The 25,143-nt window shown below is 48.2% G+C and overlaps 1 protein-coding gene across 2 annotated transcripts in view; it reads left to right on the forward strand.

The window, feature by feature from the left end:
• Window positions 1-25,143, forward strand: part of col14a1a (collagen, type XIV, alpha 1a) — a 137,584-nt gene that overhangs the window by 26,562 nt on the left and 85,879 nt on the right. For both annotated transcript variants that reach the window (XM_086155966.1, XM_086155965.1), the window contains exons 6-19: window positions 10,300-10,455; window positions 10,605-10,724; window positions 11,621-11,785; window positions 12,337-12,501; window positions 13,910-14,061; window positions 16,112-16,241; window positions 17,618-17,763; window positions 17,835-17,964; window positions 18,264-18,403; window positions 19,125-19,251; window positions 20,321-20,460; window positions 22,001-22,133; window positions 22,487-22,522; window positions 24,445-24,587. In XM_086155966.1, coding sequence (XP_086012092.1) covers window positions 10,300-10,455; window positions 10,605-10,724; window positions 11,621-11,785; window positions 12,337-12,501; window positions 13,910-14,061; window positions 16,112-16,241; window positions 17,618-17,763; window positions 17,835-17,964; window positions 18,264-18,403; window positions 19,125-19,251; window positions 20,321-20,460; window positions 22,001-22,133; window positions 22,487-22,522; window positions 24,445-24,587 — 1,883 coding nt within the window. The remainder of the gene's footprint in view (window positions 1-10,299; window positions 10,456-10,604; window positions 10,725-11,620; window positions 11,786-12,336; window positions 12,502-13,909; window positions 14,062-16,111; window positions 16,242-17,617; window positions 17,764-17,834; window positions 17,965-18,263; window positions 18,404-19,124; window positions 19,252-20,320; window positions 20,461-22,000; window positions 22,134-22,486; window positions 22,523-24,444; window positions 24,588-25,143) is intronic.

A 25,143-nucleotide genomic window follows, 5' to 3' on the forward strand; every position in this document is an offset into this window, starting at 1 on the left:
GGCGTTTTTCACGTTCCGCTCTTTCCATCTTGGCAATTTGTGTTCAAGGATTTTCTCTGGACATTTGCCAACTTGTGAGTTATTCCTTTTCAGACAAATCAAGAAATACCCTTTTCATACACACACACACAAACACACACACACACACACACACTGGATATGAATGCAGACACACAGGAACAGGTTAAACATCATTCACTTGGACGTGTGTGTGTGTGCGTGTGTGCGTGTGTGCGTGTGTGCGTGTGTGTGTGTGTGTTTGTGTGTGTGTGTGTGTGTGTGGTCTCAGCACTTGCCAGACGTCTGTCCTTGCCCTCAATTAAGCGTTGGAGTTCATGGCTGAGTTGCGCTAATTGTAGCACAGTGGCTAACATGGATGTGCTAATGGCATTTGGGTCATTAGTGGCAAGGACTCTGTAAGCTTAGAGGTCAGATTGAATAATTGCCGTCCACTTCCTGGCCCGAGTCCTGCTGCGGTGTCCCTCTTTCCTTCGTAGCACGCTGACAGCCGCAGATGTCTGCGGATCACAATCTGTGACATTTGAGAGACGCCGTTTAACGAGCAGGAAGGAGCTCGACGACACCGATCAGGAAGCCTCGTGGGGCTTTTGGACCCAATCTCCATCTCCGAACATCTCCAACTTCACAGTAGTTTTGCTTTCCTTAGCGAACCCCCTCAATGTTTTATCAAATGGTTGAAGCTACCTCTATTGGTCTGCACCACATAATCTCTTTCCTCCGCCTTCTGTCCCACCGTCTTCCATCGTCTCCCCGAGCTCCTTTCCCTCTTTCTGTTTCCATCGCATTCCCTCTTTCTCAGTTTTGAGTCTCCCGCCCCTTTGTCTCCCCCTCTGGAATCTCCTCCAGCACTGACTTCATATTGTGGACAAAGCCCATCTGAGCTGAAAAGCACTGTTTGAGATTCACCAAAAAGCCTCTGTGAGTTGGTAGTGTTCGTCCCAGCTCCCCCTTTCTGAAGCCAGAGCACCTTTTGGACAGTTTTTCCAGCTGTTGGTGATGACGAACTGAGCCCCAACAAACCCTGAACACAGCCTGCTTGTTTGCTTATCTTCTTTTTTCACCACACCGCTATCAGGTGAAGTTATATTCAGTAAACAAATGTATTCCGCCTTTTTTTTTTTTTTTTCTTTTTTGAAAAGCAGCAGCAATTTGTGCTTAATTTGGACAGAGAGACACAAAGGAGCAAAGCAATGAGGGCTGTGCTCGACTGCAAACTCCCGCTTCCCTTTTGCAGGATCAATAATTAGCCACGTTCTGGCTAAAGAAAGACATACGACCAATGCTTTCCACAGTTTGCCGGTTTGATTTATCTTTTTCCACCACAAGTCTGTAGGTTGGCTTTAATTTAGCTAATAAATGTTTGTTTTTTTCACAGGCCAGTAGCAATCTATGCTCGATTTCGACATAAAGACACGAAGGAGCAGAAAGATGAAGGCTGCGTTGCTCCGCAAAGTCCCGCATCTCCTTTGCAGATCAATAATTAGCCGGCATCCGACTGCCGAGTGACTCACAGAGTGTTTGCTCGGGGGTGAGTCGTGTCTGAAATGTTTACAATATGTACACGGGCCTCAAAGATAACCGGCTTTGATAGGAGGGGCTCAATTTGTGAAACACAAAGCGGCGCCGGTCAACAAGTACGTGTGTGCGAGTGAAAATCCGACAGAGAGATTAGAGAACGATAAGCGGGGCTGAAGGAGACAAGTCGAGGTGGAGACACGGACGGAAAAGCAAAGAGAGAACGTCTGCTCGGCGCGTCCTAGTCGGCATATAAAGTGTCTGTTTGGCCAGAAGGTCTGTGTTTTCAGTGAGGTGGAACCGAACAAGACAAAGATCAGCAGGCCGAGCGGGGAAAGGTCGCTGACAGACTGTCTAAATACATCTGTCAGATTACACCTTAAAACCCACCGGGTCACGCCAGTAACACGCACACGCGTGTGCCCGCCGGCCTCGACGCTGAATGTGAATGAGTGACGGAGGTTGTCGAGCTGAGCAAATGACAGGCGTGCTGGTCCTCAGCCAGCTGATTGGGAAAAAGAGCCAATTAAAGAAAGAAAGTCTTGAAGTTGGAGTCGCCGTCTATCAGGTTCCTCCGCTCAGGCGGCTACGAAGCCGTTGACGATTCAACTGTAGTTTTTATTTATCTGGGTAAAAAACAAAAGGACAGTTTGTTTTCCGTGGTTCGGCCTAAGAGTTCTTTCCCGGACTTCTGACCGCCAAGCGATGGCCGCTGGTCTTAAACCGTGCAGGGGGGAAGTCTCAAACGGCTGTTACAGATAAGCGATCAACTATTCCCTTGCTGAACTAGCCAGATCGCCGAGGTGAAGTGCCGCTTTAAACGCTGATCCGCCCGTCATTGACTGTCAGTGGCGGGAATCAGCGAAGCGCTCTCTGAGATTCCGCTGCCGCCGCGGTGCATCTATCTGCCCGCCGGTCATCGTTCCCAGCGTTATTCCAGCCTCAGAGACGCAACGGCAGCGGTCGGAAATGAAACCCAACAGGGGAGAGATTGAAATGACAGCGCGCCACGTCCGATCCTCGGATAACTTGAGGTCGGTGAAAAATCGAGGCCGGTCGGGAAGAACCACAGAGAGGGAGCGGGAAAATGTGGGGGGGGGGGCTTGATAATAATGTTTTAAGAATACCGTGGTGACCCTTCAGACGACGGTCCTTGTCATGGTCTCCAGTTAATAGGAAACATGATCTCTGCATGGCTTCTTCAGATGCCTAGAAATATTATGAGGTGGGAGTCTTAATAATAGTCTTGTTGTTGTTTCATGTGCCTGGCAAGAATGTCGATGTTTGAAAAGTGGAAAATTCATTTGAAAAGCCGTCAGAAAGTGTTTTTTTTTTTTGTTAGCTTGTTTTGTTTTGTTTTTTATCACTGCAACACCGGAACCACCGTGTTCTGAAGCACTCCTTAACCACCACAACACACAGAGATCTCGTACTCACCAGCCGGGCCTTGAAACTGCATTTCTTTTTCTTTTTTTTTTCATTTTAGATGCGGTGGCTGCAGAAACAAACCTCACTGTCAAACTAATAAAAATATCTCCCTCCCTCTTAATATAAGCATGTTAGCCAGACTCATTTAGAAGGTTAACATCTCTGTTTGAAAAAACACTCTTATTATTAGGATTTTTAGCAGTTCTTTCAAGGGTCTCTTCCACGGTGACTTATTATCTGCTGTCTCTTACTTTTACACTCAAAACAGTACAGAGCAGTATATTATCAGAATGCCAATAAAACCAAAATGAGCAAAATGGTAGATCATTATCAACCATTTAAAGCTTCATGGCAACAGGTCTTAATTTAGTTATATTTTGACATGACACTGATGATGCTCCGCTGTACCATTTTAGTGCATTGGTGCATTTAAATGACCACAATATTAAAAAGAAATTTAAGAAATGGATGGATACTGTTATCTAAATTGTTGTGCAACAATTTAGATGATACGTTCCCATACAGTTGGAGAACCTGAATATTCTGAATGAACCCCAGAAGATGCTAATATGATATAATATAGCAGAAGCCAGAAAGGTCCTGCAGCCAGTGTGCACGACTACAGTGGAAGGAAACATGGAGGATGAGATTTACGTGCTTTCACACTCGCTCCTCGATTTTTATAGGTATATATATATATATATATATATATATATATATATGTACACACACACACACACACACACACACATTATCTTGTATCATGGACACTTCTTGAATTGCCATTTTTATTGGACGAGTAAAACTCAAACTGAACACAGGGAAATATCACCGCCAGGGGAAAAAGCCCCCCAACGTCCTGTCGCAGCACTTGGCGGTCGATGATAATGGACACATTTTTTTCTCCCTAAAGCTTCAGTCATGCACCTCTGCTTGTGTGTGTGTGTTTGTAGAAGTTACACATCGGTGACATTATGTGACAGGGTGGGCTGAGAAGATCCACCCATAAGTTCCACCGGCTCTCCTTGCGTTCTCGCTCGCTGTCTCTGCTTTGCGTTTTTCTCGCACTCTGTCTGTTTTCTCTACCAGCGAAGGCAGAATGCGACAACGGCTTCATTGTTGAAGACGGATTTTTAATAGCCGTTTCTCCCCTCCCACAAGGGTTAATTCAATTGTCCTGCAGTCGCTCATATACCTTCCCAGCGCTCTTCAGTCTCCGCCGTGCATTGTAAAACATGTTCGTTCGCTCACTCATGAACACCAGGTGGACGGTCTCTGCAGCCATGTGCCTGCATGCCAATTTTCGATGGTGTTCATCCAATGGTGGAGCCGCATGCAAATAGGATCAGCGATGGCAGCGCCGCGGCTAATCATGTGCCTCTATGCAAATCAGGTTCAAACGCAGTTCATCCAACTCCAGAGTTCAGCAGTAATATTCTGATAAACCAAACTCCGCTCGCCATAAAATGCTTAAATGCTTGAAGGTGACTGTGTTAGTGCAATCAAGGGACTTTTAGGCTTTCGTGCTTATTGTCAGCGAAATTGTTTTCCTCTTGCCCAGAGTCCAAGTTCATAAAGTGAAATGTTCTCAGAAGGCTCTTTGAACAGAAGGTATTTTGATATGTGACATTAGCAAAACACATATGTGTGATAAAATAAGTAATGGCCGAGTGAGCGTCTCCTGTTTCGGGGCCCTTGCTTTTATGGCTGAGTGTGACAACGTGACAATTAGCCTAAACCTTTTTGCTAAGCGTGAATATACGCTCCAGTTAAATGCAAATTGTGTATCAGTTCATCGGGCGTTTTTCTTCTCGCTGAAACAGCAACTGCACATTCCGTAATAGATATCCTTAAATGGATATATATCAAATAATAATCCAAAGAGAGCGTCAAACAATTTCTCCGAGCACACAATATAAGAAATTTACATTTGTTTAATCGCCATCGCGGTTTCCCCCGGGTGTTGGTGCCAAACTAATTCCCTCTCTCAGTAGGGAGAGGGAAGTCGAGAGCCGTCACCGAATCCTGCAAATATCTCTGCTGTTTTATCCCAAAAAATGTTTTTTGCCTTCATGCGGGATGCGCCGTCCTCCGCGGCGTCCTCTCCTACGTTTGCTCTTGAATGCAGGAGTAAGTGCCGCGATGAGAAGAGCAAAAGGGATACGGTGGAACTCATGGGGAGCGGGTGACTTTTGACCGGCCTTCCGCTGCCTGGAAAGAGGGCAGAGAAGAGAAGGGACAGGACATTTCTGCAGCGAGCGCGAGAAAGATCCCTCTGACATCCGCCGCCGGGGAGCACGTGCGTGTTTGTATGCGCGGCCTTGCACCGCGTTTATTTCTTTGGATGCTGCGCCGTTATCGCCATAGTAAATGGGATGCGGTTTCATTGCACTCTCCAAATCGCTGAGGGAATCAACTTGGAAATTTCATGCATAAGATGATTGCAATTTGTTCAACTGAACCGGCCAACATCTGCTGCCAGAGTCCAGATTGATAAAATTGCCAAAGCTGGTGACGAGGATTTTTGAGTGAGGAACTAGTGCAATCACTGGTTGGAATAATCAGCAGAAAGGTTGTTTTTTTTGCCCGCATCTATGGTGTGTTTGTGTGTGTGTTGCATTAACAACCCCGAAGGTCTGAAGTATTGAGGGGGATCTCATGAAGTCTAAGGACTGACCTGACTATCATTAGTTATTTGGTGCGTTTTACCGAAATCTTTGGCTTTCCAAGGCAGGAACAGGAAGGACCGCCGGCTCGCCGGTCTCTCCGGTCTCTCCGTAGTGAAGTTTTCTTGAAAAAAGACTTAAACAAGGAAGCTCTGGACTGAACTGGAAACTATGAACCGTGACAAACAGAGTCGGCGTGGAACGCAGACGTAAAACAGACCTCTGACGAATGTCGCGTCTCAAGGTAACGGCGCAAGAAGAAACAGGTGACTTGAGTGCAGGGAGCCCACAGACGAACGGCACTGTATGTGCTAGTTTGGAGTGGATAACAGCTCCTGTTGCAATAATTGGGCAGACGTTGGCGGATAATGTTACCGTGCCCCAGTTTCTCCTCAAAATTGTAGCTTTTTCTCCTTACTTAGCCTGTCTGGGTGACGGAAGCTACAGTGACCTATACCTGCCGCTCGGAGAGCGCAGCATCTTCATCGTGCTGGTTACCATGGCTGCGCCTTGGTGGCAGTGACGCTGTTTACCTGCTCAAACACATCTCGCTTTGCTCTTCATCAATAGAACAGACTCGCTCAATAAATCCAGTTGTCATTTCACTGCATTTATCTACTCCACTGAAGTACTGTTTGCTCTCCGTGTTCCACTTGGGATGGGAACTTGAATTTTAAGCTTGCCCAATGTAGTTTTTTTGCACAATTTAGAGTGTTGAATGAAAGTGGTGGACTGAAAGACGTTCAAACATTACACCCACGTCCGCGGCACTTGATATTCCATTAGCTTACATTGTGCTTTTCCTTAACTGCCGATTTGCACGGCTTGTCTTTCTTTTTTGGTCCCGGCGGTCGTGTCGCTAATTTTCCATCGGACGTGTATCTTCAGATAAGACATGATACAGAATAGTCACGCTGTGACGAACTTCATGTGGCTGATTTCAAGATGGTTTAAGCTCCGCTGACATGAGGATCTAAGCATATTGCAATGATGGGAGTTTTTATGCTTGTCAGATATCTATATATCTAATTTTACAATTAGCTAAGTCGTCCGTTTGTGCAATAATTATAACATTATTAGTTTGTGTTGACTTCTAATCGTCCTTTTTTTAAGGTATTAAAGAGACTTTGCCGGCTGATTGTTGTCATCATTCTGTCATTAAATATAATTGGGGTTCTCCGCAGGGCATGTTCCTCTTCACGTTTGCGTGGCATTTTAATTGATTTGACATTCAGAATCTTAGCAACGCATTGCTCTCTCTTCCTCCCCTCCTTGGACTAAAAACCCAAGACTCTTTGCCGATATCTTCATCTTTCCAATCCCACAGCCATGTAAACAGCAGCCTCTTCTGCAGCCCCTGGTGCTCCAGTGAGGATGTACAACCTCTCATCTCATTATTGGTCCACTTGTAAAACACCACTTTTAAATGCACTTCAACGACTTTCTCACTGCCCTGCCAACAAAGGACTTTGGAGCAGCCAGTGAGCTGTATTTACCCCGTTTACCCTTTATTTCATCCGCCTCCATGGCTTTTCACCTCCACGGCAATGCAACTTTGACTTGTTGAATAATAATTGCGCGGCCAAACTGCCCGCAGCTGTCACTGGTGTGCTCGGCCTGTGGCTTTCCTCTGCTTGTTACCTGCCTGACTTCCTCCTGAGCGTCACCCAACAGCAGAAAGAGACAAACATCTCTGGTGCATTTGACTTCCAAGCCTATTCGACTGTATCGTCGTTTTTTTTGTCTTCTGTGAAATTCGGCCCAATTCCGGTGGAAAGATGACCGAGCATCGAAACGCAGGGATGTCTTTCCTGTGGACTTTCCGTGTCCTCTACCTCCTCTGAGCGAGTCTTTTTGAGTAATAAGATGTCGGCCTCTCAGAGGCCACTGGGCAGCCAAAAAGAAGGGCCTTTTCTAAGTGTTGGTTCTCCATTGTTCCTCTGTCTTTTCTCCTCTGTTCACTCGATTTTGATGAATTCAGTGTGTCGCCACCCTCCCGGCAACAAATGGCCTATGGCGGTCGGCAGATGTTACCTGGCCGCCGCAAAGAAATATTTTATGGTTTTCGTCCCAGTTGTATCATCCATTTGAACACCATGAAATTGTCATTGGCTTTCTCCTGACCTGGTTGTCTTCTCTCCCTCCGTCATCTGTCGTCTGCCAGCAGACGGACGGTTCAAACAGTCAGACAGAATCCAGGCAGCAGACGGACGGCTCTGTCTGGAAAAGCACTTAAAAAAAAAAAAAAAAGGGAAGCTTCTCCGCTTCTCCGACAGACAAGGTGTCTCTTCCGACTTTGCGATATTTATGTTTCACATTAAGAATGAACGTTCTGCTCTCCGCTGGCGTGCTTTACATCCGACTCATTGGTCAGAGCGACGCCTTCCATAAATACGTGAGAAGTATTAACCAGCACGGGACGGATCTCTGCTTGAGTTAGGGTTAGGGTTAGGGTTAGGGTTAGCTCACGTCGAGTGTGTTTGGCCACTTTGCCTCGCAGAGGAGCGGTGATGCTCTATAGTTTAGAGGGATCCTGAGACAAGGTCTGCTGATGGCCTCTAAAGGCCTGAGGCTTACGCTGTGTCCAGACTTCTGGAAACGGCGTTTTGCTGAAGGGCTCAGACCTGTGCTGATCTTGTCAGGGATCAAGTAGCTCAGGCCGCTGTGATTGGCTGTAATTTTGCAGAGTCCCGGTGAGTCGGCCTGCATCTTCCGACTCCCATTGGACATTATGTTGTTGCTTGTTGTCGGCAGGATGAGCCATAGAAGGTCTTTCTTTTTCCTGTCCTCGCCGCGAGGTCGGGCCAGTGCCGTGGCCGAGCAGAGACAGATCCTCTGTCCGCACGTGCAGCGCACGTTATCGATGACGGGGTCGCCCTTCAACCGTCCGTATGTGGTGAACCCCGAGGAGCCGACGGCACGCGAGGACGGAGTTTTGTGGTTTCCGACTTTGACGATCCGCAGCGAGATAATGGCAAAGCGACGCTTCCCCCCGTGCAGAAGGCGTTTGATATTTCAGGGGTTCGCTCACAGCCACTCTCTGTTAGGAAGAGCGTGGCCGCTTTACGCATTGACGGGAAAGTCACTTAAACCGCAATAAATTGAGCAACAAAATACGGTGACTTGATTCAAGGCGATTTAGAAATGGAAAAAGGAAAGACGCAGGACATAATTGGGACGCCCGATTTGTTAATGGCTCGAACCTGACCATCGGCCTCTTTTCTGCTGTCTCAGTAACATTTTCATATTTTTCATGCGACCGTCACCCAGTTTTTCTCGCGTCGCATCCGTCACGGCTCGGGCGAGTTCCGGTCCGCCCGAATCCTTCTTTTCCATCTCGTGCAGTCCCATGCCAGAATACATGAAAAACACAAAAAAATAAATGGAAGCTAAAAGCCACCGGCGGCGGCGTCTGTGGCCTGTATGCCTCCTCAGAAGTGTCGGGGGGAGGGTTCGCTCTGCCGGCTGCTGTTACACAAGTGCTTTTCGCTCTTCCAGGACGACATCATCCGTGCGGATGGGCGCCGCTTTCCATTTTTATGTGGCGCCAAAGATAATACTGTCCGATAAGGAGGAAAGTGAATAGAACCTTTTCTCTAAGCCAGCTACAGGCCTGCGCTTACGCCTCCCTTTCTGTGTGGAAACCCCACGTTCTCCCTCCCGCTGTCCAAACACACTCAGGAGGTTCAGCATAGACCCAAAAGTGTCCAGACGAGAATGAGGGAGTGAATGCATGCAAGTCTATTAAGAGATGTGAATGAAGGAATAAAAGCCATCAATCCATCAATCCATCCATCCATCAATCCATCCATCCATCCATCCATCCATCCATCCATCCATCCATCCATCCATCCATCCATCCATCCATCCATCCATCCATCCATCCATCTTCTGCTGCTAATCCTGCACTCAGGGTCTCGGGGGACGCCGGAGCCTATGGATACTGAATTAATGAATAAATACCACCATGGTAACAAAACAATGCATTCCATGTCCAAAAAAATGTGACCTCATGTTAATTAATGGAACTTGGCAATGAGTCATTAAGATGATATGATGGTGACTCATCGTGCCACTACGACCTGTTCCCTACACACTCATTTTATTTTAAGGTTTTGCTGCCGTGTCGTTATAAACCGTGACTGACTTGATTTAATGATCAGAAATTAAAAACAATAGATGATAAATAACAAATGAGCGAGTGTGACAGGCAGAGAGGATGCTATTTGTCGTTTATGTGTTGTGCCCAAGTGTGTGTGTGTGTGTGTGTGTGTGCGTGCGCGTGTTTTCCCCATTATTGACTCATGTCTTCCTCCTTTTAAAATTTCCTACTTGAAGTTATCCAAATGAATGTTTTCTAGCCGCTTGTGTTGAGAACAATTTTAATTTATAACGAAAAGGGGGGGCTGAAGATTGCTTTTTGTTTTGGACACTCATTAAACGCACGCAGGACCCGCTGCAGACTGAATATGCCATAAAACTCATTTTGCACCGAGTTAGGTTGCATTAGATAGACTTTGTACAGAAATCCCTGCTCCCTTTTGCTATTATTCAGTTAATTTCCTTTTAAATCCTTGCTGTGCGAACAGCAGGTGTTTAGCGCGTCGCCCCAGAGACGCCCGCGCATCAAAATGTCTGTTCCAGTGAGTGTGTTTTCTCCTCCTCGCAGCCGACCAGTTTGTTTGCCACACCCAAGCCATAGCCGACATCGTCATCCTGGTGGACGGTTCGTGGAGTATCGGTCGGCTCAACTTCCGGCTGGTGCGGGTGTTCCTGGAAAATCTGGTCAATGCCTTCGACGTCGGCTTCGACAAAACAAGGATCGGTGGGTCCCGGCGACCATTATGGTTTCGTGAACTCCCGAAATCGTCCGCCTTTTGAATAACCGCATTTCTTTCAGTGCCGCACGCACAACATGACGCGTCTCTGGGATGTTGCCATAACATGCTGGACTTACTTTGTGCCCGGGTGCAGGTCTGGCTCAGTACAGCGGAGACCCCAGGATAGAGTGGCATCTGAACGCCTTCACCACTAAAGATGCCGTGATCGAAGCTGTCAAGAACTTACCTTACAAAGGAGGAAACACCCTCACAGGTACCGGATCTCACAGTTGCTTTCAAACTGCTGTTCGAACGGCTGAACCTTGACTTACGAGTGCATCGACCCGTGAGTTGTCCGGGACCCGAGCCGCTCGCTAGATTTTTCGCTGTGTGATTGGAGCCCAGATCCGAGTTAGGAGCGAGCGGCGTGAGCGTTTAACACCGACGTGTCCAGGATGTGGCGTTCACAAACAGTGGGGCGCGCCACCACTCATGGTAGTCTGGAGAAAAAACACCTTCATCCCTCCTGCAGACAAATACCGTCTCTGCAGCCAATACCGCTCTGGGTATCATTGTCTGCTTGTAGATTGTGTGACGTCACCACAGAAACTCAGTGACTTGAAACAATGTCAAACATGTTTGATGTCATCGTAAGACCAAGACCAGGAACAGATCTAAGACCGCTCGGATGGCACCTTTTACCTCACGGCCGAGATGATTCCAGTAAGGCTCCTAAGATTTCCTCCTGACTTTGGGTTTGAAGTCTGCCAGTGTGAAAATCTTAAGGTGTGAGCTCAGCATAAGTTTACTTGAGCGATTGAGCATCTTAAAACTCCCTTTTATCATGAATTATTATTTTTCATTCATTATTTGTCATCTATAAAGTCGATTTTTACATTTAAAACATGACACCAAAACAAGGGCCGGAACGGATGCGTAGCAATTCAATTCATTTCAAAGGGGAAATTCAGTTTGATGTACGAGCAAGTTGCGTTTTGAGCTCGGTCACGGTTGGAATTGAACTGGAAGAGTCGAGGTCCTTCTGTATTTCATTCTCATCGTGTTCAACCTTTAAATCTCCGTCGGCTCCTGTCGAGCTGCATCGCTGCGTCCTCCTCGGCTCCTCCTGACCTCTGTGGTGTCTCCTCCTTCATCCCTTGCCTTTTCCAGGTCTTGCATTGAACTATATCCTGGAGAACTGTTTCAAGCCGGAGTCTGGGGCGCGGGTCGGCGTCCCCAAGATCGGGATCCTTATTACGGACGGGAAATCCCAGGACGACGTCATTCCACCTGCCGAATCGCTGCACAACGCCGGCATCGAGTTGTTTGCAATCGGTGAGAAGGGGCGCCTTCGGAAGGGGTCGTATTTGTGCCACGTTGTCTTGAAACCACTCCGTTCTGCCGAATGATCCCAATGAAGTCGGGTAGACGTCACGGTCCTGCCGCACAGAAGTCAGTCGTCAAATTATATTACACACATTTAAAGAGAAAATGCGCATTGGCCAAATCGCCGTACAAACCCGAGGAGATAAAAATCGCAGGGCCAGTAAAGAACAACATAAAAATCAGGCACACAGCTCAGAGGCACAAATGAAATGCAGAGTCTCTCATTCACACACACACACACACACACACACACACACACACACACAATCCCAAAGTACCTGGCGAGATGAAAAAATGTAGTGCACAAAGCCTGCATCCTGCCTGCAGTCACCAGAGGGAAGGACCTGCAGTGCTTCTTTTCAGATCATGGAGCATCCAGGAGCTCCATGTCAACCAGCCCGGGAGGCGGTCGAGTCAACAAACTCCTCATCAATATTTAGATGTCGTTTTGAGCTTTATCCATTTTGTGACGCTGACTTGTAAGCCGCCCCCCTCTCCAGGTGTGAAGAACGCCGACGAGAACGAGCTGCGCTCCATCGCCTCCGATCCAGACACCGGCCACGTCTACAATGTGGCCGACTTCAACATAATGAGCTCCATTGTGGAGGGACTGACCAGAACGGTCTGCGAGCAAGTGGAGCAGCAAGACAAGGACATCAAGCAGCGTAAGGGGACCACGGGACTTGTTGTAAAACGCAGGGATTGTTAGTTTCTGTATTTGAAGCGTCCCCACGAGCTACACCACGGCGTCACCGGTCAGCTCATCTCCCTGTGGCCAGTGTGGTGTTAATAGATACAACGCATTACATGATGAGCCTGAGCTCGCATTTCTACCTCATTAATTACACGGCAGCCTGAACCGATACGATTCCCAGTGAGACCCTGAACTTCTTTGTGCAAAATTCTAAGGGGACGTGTTTTACGTCGGCTACGCAGCCTCTCCTTTGCATGCCGGCGGAGTGCGTTTTAACAGATTCGGGTTTTTAAGGATGATTTATTTTTCATTTGGCCATTATTAAGGTTGAAATGATTCCAGTTTGTCTGCAGGACTGCATCGACGGCGCGGCCCGTCGAGCACTTATGTATGCGCAGCGTCTCACCGGTGCATTTCTGTGCACGTACGGCAGTGCAATAAGTGCACAGCGCCCTGTAGCACCTGCATTAATCTTCATTATATTGACGATTATACCTACTGATTTGCGGAGTGATCATCGCGGCTCCACTTAACGCTTGCTCAAATGATTCTCCAAACGACAGCGGATCCAGAAGATCCAGTGGATCCAGTGGATCCACTGGATCCACTGGATCTTCTGGATCCAGCCATACGGGTTGCATTTGAGCGGCAAATCCAGCCTCTTCTATTTCGACAGGGTGAGGATTGTGGCTCCTCACGCTGCCAAAAACAAATCATGGGCTGATTATTTCAGGAAAAGATCTCCTTCTTCCTTCTCCCTGCCCACACCTACTGGATGAGGGTAGACTCAGAAGAAGAATGACAATTTATGACAAACTAAATTCCACTTAATGTGGTTTAATTATATCTCGAGTATTGTAGTAAACAGTAAGCGATGGCGGCTTTGTGTCTTGAAAACCCCCCTTGAAAAAGCAAAGCAAAAAAAACAAACAATGGCCTCCTGTAGCTTAATAAGCGCCGCCGTATCAGGCTAATTAAAATGTAACCCCGAGATCAGCAGTGAACCCTTTAGGGTTCTCTGGTCATGCAGATGACAATGACTGGCATAATGCTGTGCTTTTTTTTATCAGAGGAAAGGAAAGTTTGAAAACGGCTTATAAGAAACTAGAATAAACAGAAATTCTGTTATTTTGTTTTAATTCTTTTTTTTTTTTTTTTATGCAATGAAAATATTGAGTATTCTGAAGTGCAGGCCTGGTGTCGTCTGCAGAGCTGAATAAGAAGTTGACTGTTTCATTAAATTCCCCTGTTCTCACCAGCATCTCATTAATTCGCGCCCGTCCCCATGCGAGTTCTGCTCGGTGGAATAATTTTTATATTATCTGATGCAACCTGTTCTCATCCTTTGCTTTTTCTTTTTTTTTCTTCCGCTTTTTCAGAGCAGCCACCGGAGGAGATCGGGGCGCCAGCAGACTTGGCGACGTCGGAGGTGACGGCCCGGGGCTTTCGGGTCAGCTGGAGCCACGCCCCTGGCAACGTGAAGAAATATGCTGTGGTTTATTACCCCGTGCGCGGAGGGTTACAACAGGAGGTGAGTTTGTGCTCTGCTGTGAATCTCCGCTAAATGTCTCGATGCTCGGAAAGTCGTTTTTTAGTTACGAGCGTGCATTGTTAGGAGACTCTTCATATTCTGACCAGTGTTTCATGAAATCATAGGATAAGGGGAACGTGGAGGAAGGCGAGAAGCACACTTCTGAGCTCTTGTTGCAGATTCTTCGATGCTTTGAGAGGCAGGAATTGGAAAGGACCGGTCATGTTTCACTTTTAAGATACTTTGAACGGGCCGTTTGACAGAATGCAGCTCTGACTGCCTGAAAAATAATACGAGCGAATGCAAACGCATAATTCCAGGTCGAAAACCGTTTCATTGGCGAGCTGTCACGCGCAGATGTATAAATCACTCTGTGGTTTCGGCAGCAAAATAAATCTCCGACATTCTTGTGACTTATAAACCCTGCAGGATCCTTATGGACTTCTTGGATGGGCCGGCTGACCGGCCCCCGGGAGGGAAGAAAAACATGCTCCAGTGTTTCGTTGTCATGCAATACAGACCCGACGGCTCAGAGTCGAATTTACACGTGTTACCCTCTCAGCGCCGCCCGCCGTACCGCTAACGAACGCCAACGTTCCTTTAAAATGTGTGGAAATATCTCTTATTTTCAGCATTTCGTGTGTTTTTGCTTTTGCTTACAGACTTTGATTTAAAGCTAACAAAAAAAAACATTAATTCTGTAAAACCTAGAATACCGAATGGGCCCTCATCATGAAAAAACTCAAGCCAGTGACACTTTGTGTCGTCGATCCCAAATGCCGCGATCAGTGTTTGTTTTTGTCTTTTTTATTGGAAGGATATTTGGAACTTGGTGAAGAACCATCATCGTGCTTTATAACCAGCCAGCAACTTTATTACGTCTTCTATAGAGCGCTTGTCCCATGCTGCCATATATTGCCAATCTATCGATACAAAAGTGTTTATTGTCTGCCTGACAGACAGATCTACTGGACTACAATAACTTTTGTGTGTGAAGCCAGTCGATGCTCACAGACTCATATAATCAATTTTACCAGCGGATAAACAGACATTAGCGACTTAACACATGGCTTGCTATTGACAGCCGTTGACAATTAGCCACGCTTCTTTTTCGATCGACTTCCCTCAGTTAAATTTGTTTACACAGACGCGGAGTGAAACTAGTGCAGGGGAGAGTTAGCGCAGGATTTGTTGTTTTAATTCAATCATGCTTTGATAAGAAGTATTACATTAACAATAATATATATTGCTGTTAAATAGCTGCGCTTGTCATGCACTTACTGGGTTATTGTTGCCAACATCTGTTGGAAAGGCCTCATCGCTTCAGGCTGCGGAGAGCTCAGCATTACTTCCAAGACAGAAAAAGCATTGCCTTTTTTTAACCTTAATGACTAAATTTAGAGTGATGAGCCACCGCTCATCATTTAATTATGGTTTGGATACAGAAAGTCCAACGCTCACCCGAAACGTTGAAATATGTGCTGCGGCTTTGGTTCATAGGACGGACGGTGGGCAGCGATCTACTGTAAATCATCGCCCCGTCCAAATGGATTGGGTTGCGACACAATTTTGGACATCGGTTAATGTGCTTTTTTTTGTTTTTCTTTTGTCGTCATGTCGGGTGGCTGAAAGTGAAATTGCATCTCTCCGCCGGCGATGAGAATGAACTCAGTCTATATCATTCCTCCCGAGGTATCATCCTCCCATTCCTGCCCAGAATGTCCACGCCGATAATGATCCTCTGGCCGATCCAGGCACCGCTAGTTTTTTTCTTTTTTTTTTTCTTTTTTCCTCAGCATTTGACCTCAGAAAGCGTTTAATCTTTTGCTTAGTGTGGTGTGCAGTGGCCAGATGTTAAGGCGCTGCATGCGGGGAGGCCTTTCCAACTGGCTCGGGCCCGACCGACTCAACTGTTCTGCATTTATTTCGGGATGACAAGAATTGCTTGAAGCCACCACACCCAGTGTCTTTCATTCCCCGTCTCCTGTCATCACTTCTTTTCAAAATTCATCTCAGAGTCATCATTTTCATCATCCCCTCTGCTCCCCAGGCCGAGGTAGACGGTCAGGAGACTTCAGTGGTGTTGCAGCATCTCAGCTCCAACACGGAATACCATCTGTCGGTGATGGCGGTGTATGAAAACGGGGCGAGAGAAGGACTGAGCGGAGCAGAAACAACGTGTGAGTTCATCCCGACGTGCGATCGACGATGCGGCTTCGGTCAGCGTCAGCGCACCAGAGCGGCTGGGTATAAGGCACTCGGATAATGTTCAGAACCGACTCAAAAAGCCGAGGTCGTATTCGCCACATCCCGCGTTTGCCAACTGTTTTTACGGTGCCGGTGTTATTTTCCTCACGCGAGCGATGTTCGGCGACTTTTAACCATCCCCGTCCTGAGATCTCACTGGAGTTCGACATGAACATTTTGACCTTTAGTTTAACTCCTCAATATCGTCCAGGATTTTGTAAACGTCTCTGCCGAAAGGAGGGAGATTCCGTTCCGGGGTTGTTCTGGAACGAGCCTCACAAATCGCCTCGCTTCTATTCATATAAATCACCGGCACGAGGGTTAGCTCGGCCCGGTGGCGCGAAATCTAATCTCCGAGGCCCGAGCTAGCGCTTTTCCCATGCCTTTTAACACACATTTACACTGCAGTGACCAAAGTTGAATGAAAAATAAGCAGTTTCAGTGAGAACATTAAAGTACGTCTCGTGAGAAACATTGGTTATTTGCAGAAGTTTTCCAGTATAATAGTTGGATAAAGGCTCATTATCCTCTCCGGACAGCCTCGGCGGAGTCGCGGGTTTCCGCCGGGGGTTCGCCACTGTCATGCAAGTGCGTCCCAACTCTCTCCAGTGGGTCATTGCTTATTTGCGGCTTCTTTATTATCGGTAGTACGGCTTAGAAACACACATTTTCCAGCACGTCTAAGCCGCAGAGATGTCTGTTCAACCTTGTCCGCATCGCCGTCCGGCTGCACTGCGGAGCAATTCCCCATTATTACTTTGCCGGCCGGTGTCGTTTGTTTAAAAAACTCACCCGTGGCTGATTAGATATGAATATCAAGAAAGAAATCGAGCGCTCGGCGGGTCGGTGTTTCAGATTTTGTCGACTCCTTCCAAGAGTGCTAATTGCACCTGATGTGAAAGTGTGTGAGCTGACGCCTTGTTTCTAGGTGTGTGTCAAGTAATGTACCATGATAATGCATTTCTGTCAATGTTACCGGTTCCATTCTTTGTTACTGGTCAACAAGTTGACGCTTCCTAAAAAATACAAATGCAAAGTTTGGGACTGAATAAGCCCTTGCAGAAGTTTAAAGAACTTTGTTTTTCTTAAAATGCAAGCTCAGAGAAGGATTTCAAAAGAGTGTGTGTGTGTGTGTGTGTGTGTGTGTGTGTGTGTGTGTGTGTGTGTGTGTGTGTGTGTGTGTGTGTGTGTTCGTGTGTGTGTGTGTGTGTGTGTGTGTGTTCATGTGTGTGCGTGTGTGTGTGTGTGTGTGTGTGCGTGTGCGTGTGCGTGTGCGTGTGCGTGTGCGTGTGTGTGTGTGTGTGTGAAGTGGCCCTGCCCACAGTGACACGGCTCCAGCTTCTAGATGCCACGCAGAACTCCATCAAAGCGAGGTGGGAAAGCGTGGAAGGAGCGTCTGGCTACATGTTGCTCTACGCTCCACTGTCCTACGACGGAGACCTGGACGAGAAGGAGGTACGGGAACGCGGGAGAAACGGCCGACGCGTTTTTCTTCAGGTCTCTGTTGACCGCTGACGTTCCCACAGATCAAAGTGTGGGATGAAGTGACGGAGCTTGTCCTGGACGGTCTGACGCCCCACACCGAGTACAGCGTCACTGTCTATGCTTTGTTTGGAGAGGAGGCCAGCGAACCCATTGCAAACCAGGAAACAACATGTGGGTTTGCACACACATACACACCCACACACACACACATACACACACATACACGCACACACACACACACACACACACACACACACATGCACACACAAACACAATGCATCTCCAGTTCAAGTGATTTAAAATGCTCTGACTTTTGAAAAGTGCCACCACTGTCCAAAGTTCCCAAGTACTTCCAAATATGAACCCACCCTCCTCTTCCTTCTCTTCCTCCTCTTCTTCCTTCTCTTCCTCCTCTTCCTTCTCTTCCTCCTCTTCCTCCTTCTCTTCCTCTTCCTCCTCCTCCTCCTCAGTGCCAGTCACTCCTCCCAGCAACCTACAGTTCTCAGATATCACTCACAACTCTGCGCACATCAGCTGGGACCCGGTGCCCGTCGGAGCTAAAGGTTATGGCATCACCTGGGCCAAGGCGGACGAGCTGGTCACAAAGGAGGTGGGCGGTCAAGTATTTCATCCCGATTCTGAGATGCCCACCGTGTGCTTTATCGAAGGTTGTCGCTTTCTGAACATACCAGTCAGCTACAGTGTGCGTTCACTTCAAGCCTTTACTTTTCACCCGCTGCCACCTAAATTCATCCGTCAACCAGCTCACACTATCAGCAAGAGTTCTAAAGCACGTGGATACGTGTTACCAAGACATAGGAGGAAGGATAGGAAGGATAAGGCTCGAGTTTCCCAGTCAGTCCCAGTCCCACCGAAAACGATCCGATCGCCCATGTAAGCGTCCCACAATGTTGCGTCGGGCGGAATTTGGCAAAGTGTTAGCAGGCCATTTTGTCCTTCTTTCCCCTGTGGCAAATAAAGTCAAAATCAAAGTGTAGTCAAATGAGGTTTGCTTTGACTTCAGCATCCAGTGTGATGGCATTTGAACCAGACGTCTAATGGCTTTATTTGGTGAATGATCCGCTACTGGTGGATTATTCACCAAATCCTGCGCGTGTTTTAACACACCGATGTCTGCGAGGACCTCTATATCGGTATCAGTCCGAGGCAGAAGTCTTTGTCTTTATTTAAACGGCGCCAAATGACAGCACAGACGTCTGATGACACTTTCCACGTGAAGAAGGTCAGGAGCGCTTTTGAAGATGATCTACAGAAAGCCTACGTTCCCGCGGTGACCGAGCTCTTGTGTGGCTGCCTTGTGTTTCCCGCAGGCGGACGTGGGTCCGGTGAGCTCCTACGACCTGCACGGACTGACCTCCTTGACGGAGTACTCGGTGGCCATCTTTGCTCTGTACGAGCGGGACCGGTCCGAGCCGCTCGCCGATCGATTCACCACCAGTAAGACACTTTTTTTTTTCTCTCCCGGCGCAGTAAATGAGTGGACGGATTGTCTCGCTCGATATCCGTTCGACTTATTTCCACCTCGTGACGAGCGTGAAGCGTGAATTCAAACCCGGAGCAATGTTGCCACGGGTGATAATTATCAAACGCATGCATTATTTTTTGTTATCGCTCACTTCATCCTCGTAATTGGTTTAATTTCCATTTTCCCAGTCCTCACCTCTGCCGAGGACAATTTTGTCTCATTTTCAGGGAAAATAGTTTTATCAATACCATTAGAAGGCGAGACCATTCCTCTCTTGGTGTCAAAAGGTGTTGAATTTTATTACCCCTACTGGTCCTTGTGCTATTTTGGCGGCCTTCCCATTGCATTTATACGTCGGCATAACAGCCCAGTCGCATTAAAAGGTCATTTCACCGTCCCTGCCTATTCCGTCATGGTAGCAGCTATTGATTTGTCGGAATATCCCTTGAAGCAATAAGCTGTCGGGCTCCGGTGCTGACTCAGCCCAAAGAGATGTATTTCTGGCAAGCAACTATTAAACTAGCCTTTCTCAAACTACGTGTTGATTTTTATTTATCTCTTGGCAAACTTCCTCCGCCGCACCGGGTTCTGAATTTGAGCCGAACCGTTCAGGTGTGCGCGCCGCCTCGAGCGGCGGGGCCGGGATGTGCCGGGAGGTTTGCATAATTGGAGTTTACATATAAAATACGTAGTCAAGCATAACTTTGGGTTTGGGAAGTTGTAACTCCTCGCGAGGAGACGACGTTGTGATCCCATGCCAAGTTAAATCAGGGCTGTGGGGAAAAGAATAACAAAGAAATGAAGTGTCGAGCCAAGAAATTGCCAAGGAAATATCGACAAAACAAATGAACTTTGGCAAGAAATGACTCGGAGATTAATAAGAGACGTGTCGTAAGTTAGAAGATAGCGAAAAGGAAAGACTGTCAGAAAATCTCATCTAAATGTTTATCGTATTATGTCCGATCATTGAAATGGCGTGCGAGCATGCGGCCGTGATGCAATTCGGAAAATGAACCGTCGACTGTGTGCCGTCCTTCTCAGCTCCTCTTCCGGGCCCTCTCAATCTCCACGCCGACGATGTGGACGCGGACGGCTTCCGGGTGGGCTGGGATCACTCGGCCGACGGCGTGGTGTTCTACAGACTCTCCTGGGCCCCGTACGCGGGAGGCAGCACCAACGAGGTCAGTGCCACGTGGGCCGACGCGTTCGCTTGGGTTCCGGATGGCGGCGAGAGGCGGTCGAGGTCAACATCTGACAACAGCAAACGTCAACAACACTATAATCCTGAAACGTCGAGCCGGAGTCCTTGAAAACGCTCGGAGCCAGACGCAAATTTATGCCTTCCTTTGGTCAGCCTGACAAATATTGCAGCAGTTAAACTGTAATTTAGCACGATGAGATAAATCCCCCCCACAGGATTGAGAATTTTTTCAATAAGGCAGCGGTCTACTTATTATCTCCGCGTCTCTATGGTCTCAGATAAAGTGTAGTCGACACTTTATAGACTTGAATTCTAGTGGGTTGCCGGCGAAACCTTTGGCATGACGGGGTATAAATAAAGGAGGAATAAATCCAGAAATGAACGGCCGGGGTGCTTTATTACAGGGATCAGGGTTTTAAAGACAACTGGGAGGCGGCGATAGAGCCCTCAGGTCGGGGGAATCTGGGAATGCGTGCGCGTCTCGGCCTTTCTCTTTGCGTCCTCAGAGATGGAAATAACGCTCGGGTGAATTAAAGGAGTGGGCCGGCGCAGTCGTGCAGCTTTCCTTTGTCTCGCGCCCACGGTTTTATTTCATTTTTTTCTTTGGCATCTCAGAGGAGAAAACACATCTAGTTACTCATTGCAAAGACCGAACAAGGCTAGATCCGTCGGGGAAGTCGTTGCTCGGCGGGTGGATGACACGTACGCTTTCCTGCGGTCAATACGGTGTGACCCATTCCCGCTTTTTCAACCTCTGGAGTAATTTAGGGCAGGCGTGCCCAACCAGCGGGCCATGGACTATGTGGTCTCTGCCGCAAAGAACGAATAAAGTTGCTTCAAATGTTATGTATTTTATTTTCACTAGTCTTTATTTTGGAAAATCGTCTCTTGCGAGCTTCCGCGGCCCGTCCCCACTCACGCCTGGAGCCACACACACTAAGACGCCGCCCAGCTGACAACGGCTGCATCCTCAGACACCCACCGAGACAATGGCATGCACTAAGATGCACTTCAAATTCGGTCATACTCATGTCACCCTCGATGCCGTCTGCACTACCGTCATTTTTTTTTTATCCCATACGTGCTCCGAGCCGGGAGCTCCCATTGCACAATTTCACTGTGCCGGCACGATGACAGTTAAAAAGTTTGATTCTTGTTTCTTGCTGCACCGAACTCAGTCAAAGGGTTTTTCGGCACGTAACGGCGACCGTACGTCTGAAGACTTTGAGACTTTGGGAAAGGCTGGAGAAATCTCACACCTGCTCACATCGAAAGACGAGTTGTTCAGAGTTTTTAGGAGCAGCCGAGTCTCAGACCGATTTACAAAGAACGAATCTTACGAATCTCACGTGTTTTAATATCAGGAGGGTCATCTTATATGTGCTTCGTAAGGCTAAGGGAAGTTAATTGACAAGTTTAATTGTGCAGCTCATCGCCGCCGCTCATATATTGCAGCTTGCTGAAACGTGGGTGGTGATCATCTGTGGAACACAGCATTTTTGCCGCCGGTGTTTGCGCAGGTGCTGCTGGACGAAAGTCACAACAAGTACCGCCTGACCGGCCTCAGTCCCTCCACCGAGTACGAAGTTCTGCTGGTGGCCATTTTCAACGACCAGTCGCAGAGCGAAACCGTCTCCGTCACGCAGACCACACGTAAGACGCCGTCCCGGCGCCGCCGCTCGTTCTCTTCACAAACTTCAGCGAGTCACCCGCTCGTTCTAAGGGTAAGAAAGGTTCGATCGGACGAGTCGACAAACCTCCTGGCCGGCGTCACCGGCAGAGAAATGTGTCCGTCTAGAACGATTAGCTGAGCCGCCGAGTCGCATTTGAGCCTCGAGGTCAAATAATTTACATTTGTGTTGACTTGCTTGTCCTCCTGCAAAATCCATATTTCCCTCACTGATTTGTTGATTTATTTTTATCTAATTACTGAGTGATTATTGATGGGGACAGTTGCAGAGGGGGAGTAGGTCTAATTATCTGATTTGTGCTTTCTCCTTCGATAGTGGCCAAGACAACAACGATCGCCACCACAACTGCAGGTGAGATATGTCCAAATGGCTTCAGAAATAATGAGTCCAAAATGTCAGCGGCGTAATGGTCTTCACCTTCCCTAATTATTCTCCCAAAAGTGAACTGTGACTCGGCCCTTTGACCGCAAACCCGCATCATGCACAATCTGCATCGCCGCCGCCCAAATAAACGCCCGCACGCACACGTGGAACAGGAGCAGCATTAGTTCGCCGACCCGGTTTGGGGTCGGGAAATAACATCAACTTACTTTACAGTCAACGGATGACTTCGATACTGTAAACCTTCCAAACCAGCATAATCCGTCTTTTGCGACTCCATGAATGGAATTTCTTCACTCCTCCGTTGCATTTTTGAAAGGTAAAATGCATCTGTTTTGGTGGCAATGTGCTGACCAACTGGGCCGCGCCCGTCAGTTTTCCTGTGCCGATGCCGATTATCAGTATGAAGGGTTTAAAAGTTAGTCGCACCTGCCGCCCACGCAAACCCTAGTAGAAAGCTAAGTGGAGAATTTCAGAATAAGAAAAACATCTATAGTAACGATATGATTGGTCGGTCTGCTTCTGCCAGGATCTCAGCGCCGCCAACCTGAACGTCTCCAAGCTCAATATTTTCGTTGAATAAAATGACACATCCGGTGTCTTCCACGGGGCCTCGGCCTGGTGGGAGGTGCCTGGAGGCTCCTCACCCTTGCGGGATGGCCGAGCTCCTCGCCGTCTTCTAAGGGACACGACGCGGAGGAAATTAATTTGCTTCCGGTGAAGCCGGGAATGAAAAATGAAACAATGAATACTGTTTTTTTTCTAAATAAATAACCCCTCCATCGGAGGTTTCCCGTCAGTGCCACGAGTCCCGGTGAAAGACGCAGGAAACACCGACACTAATCACGGCGTCTGGAACCGAAGCCCAAAATTAAGTGTCGGTTAATATTTATGAGTTTCCTTTAATTGTTCGACTCCCGTGCAGTGTTATGGTTCTGTCCCTTAAGACCAGGTTGTTCTTTACGACTTTATGCAAACGAGATGGACGGAGACGCCCGGGTTTGTCCGAGGCTCGAGCCGGACTCTCGGTGACGTCGCAACACGCTTCTTGTACGTTCCAGGAGCGTCCAAGTTTTACCGTCTGTTTCCGAGATGAAAAACCCTCGACATTAGTCAGCGTGTAGAAAAGATCCATGCCGTCAGCCGTCATCTCATAACGGCAAAACCGAGAGACAGAAGCAGGAGGCGTCCGCAGAAAGAAAATCCCCGGACGGTCTCCCCCTCTTTAATGAGCGTGTTTACCGAGTGGACTTTGCCCAGCAGCTGCAGTTCCTCATTATTCCGCCGGCGAGGCGGAGGCCGTCTGGATTGTGTTTTGTATGAGGAGCAGGACGCGCTAATCGAGTCAAAGCGGTTTCTCCCCTCAAAGCTGTAAAAACTTAAAAGACCAACATGTCTTCATTGCTTAAATCCCCGCTCGCCGTCCGGGAAACTTTTTAAACATCTACTTTGTTTGCATTACTCTCCAAAAGTGGCGAAAGAATACGCCGGGCCGCTCCCGTTCTTTTCAATGAAGGCGTGCGGTTGAAAGTGCGAAGGCGCGGAGGCTCTCCGGGCCAACTCCTACCCGTTCAGAGCTTCAAAAACAAATGGGGTTTCAAGCCAATTACAAGAGCGGCGTTCTAAAGAAACGCAAAGGGTTCGCTTTCTTTAGGATTCAAGCGAAAACACTCCCCACCTGACCCTGACTTTACCACAGCGTCTTTTGTTTCTCTTAGTCAAGCGTCCCATCACAGCTGACTCAGCAGGTTGGAAGCGCCTGCTCCGTCTTTCGCCCTGGTACTTTATTTATGGTTCGCCCACAGTTTACAGAAGCACATCGAGAGTGCGGTAAAACGTTGACGTGACAGTCCCGCAGTGCAGCTCTTGACGTTTCTGATGTGGCGGCACAGTTCCCCGGCAGGCGGTGCGAAACCTACAGCTGAGGGACGAGACCACCCAGAGCCTGGAGGCGTCCTGGGAGCTGGACGACCCTCGCGTGCAGAGCTACAGGATCTCCTACGCAGCCGTCAGCGGCGCCCGCAGAGAAGAGACTGTGAGTACACGGCGTCCAAGTCAAACCCCGTGCAGGCGGTTCGGAGCGGATCGGGTTTCTGTCACGTGCCTTCGATTTCTCAAATGTCCGCCTCGCATCGGCGGCGACCTCAAGCGGAGGGCGTGGAAACGGCCTGTCTGTCGACGGGTAAACGACCGTCGACGGGTAAACGACCATCGCGGGGATGGTTGGACGTGCCGCGGTCACCGCCGGGTCATCTGTTCCATCGGAGGACGGCCGGCCTCTGGATTCCTCCGTCTGCTGCGGGAGCTCTGCTTCAGCCTCCTCCCGCATCCTCTCCGTCTGTCCCGTGGACTTTCGGTGCTTCGCCTCCTCCTTGTCTTCCTCCCTCGCCGCTTCTTCTTACATCCTCCTCCTCCTCCCCCAGCCTTAATTTCCCAGCGCTGTGTCAGAGCCGTGGAAGATGGAGAGGCCCGGCCAAGCCAGAAGGCATTCCATTATCTTTTCAGCAGCCATTTACCTCGCTGGGAGCGAAGGCAGCGGAGAAGCCAGCAAAATAAAACAAAAAGGAGCAGAAAAAGAAACTACTAACTAG

This window comes from Fistularia commersonii, chromosome 11 (genome assembly GCF_037954325.1).
Source record: "Fistularia commersonii isolate RoL2024-O1a breed Wild chromosome 11, RoL_Fcom_v1.0, whole genome shotgun sequence".
NCBI classification, from domain to species: Eukaryota; Metazoa; Chordata; class Actinopteri; order Syngnathiformes; family Fistulariidae; genus Fistularia; species Fistularia commersonii.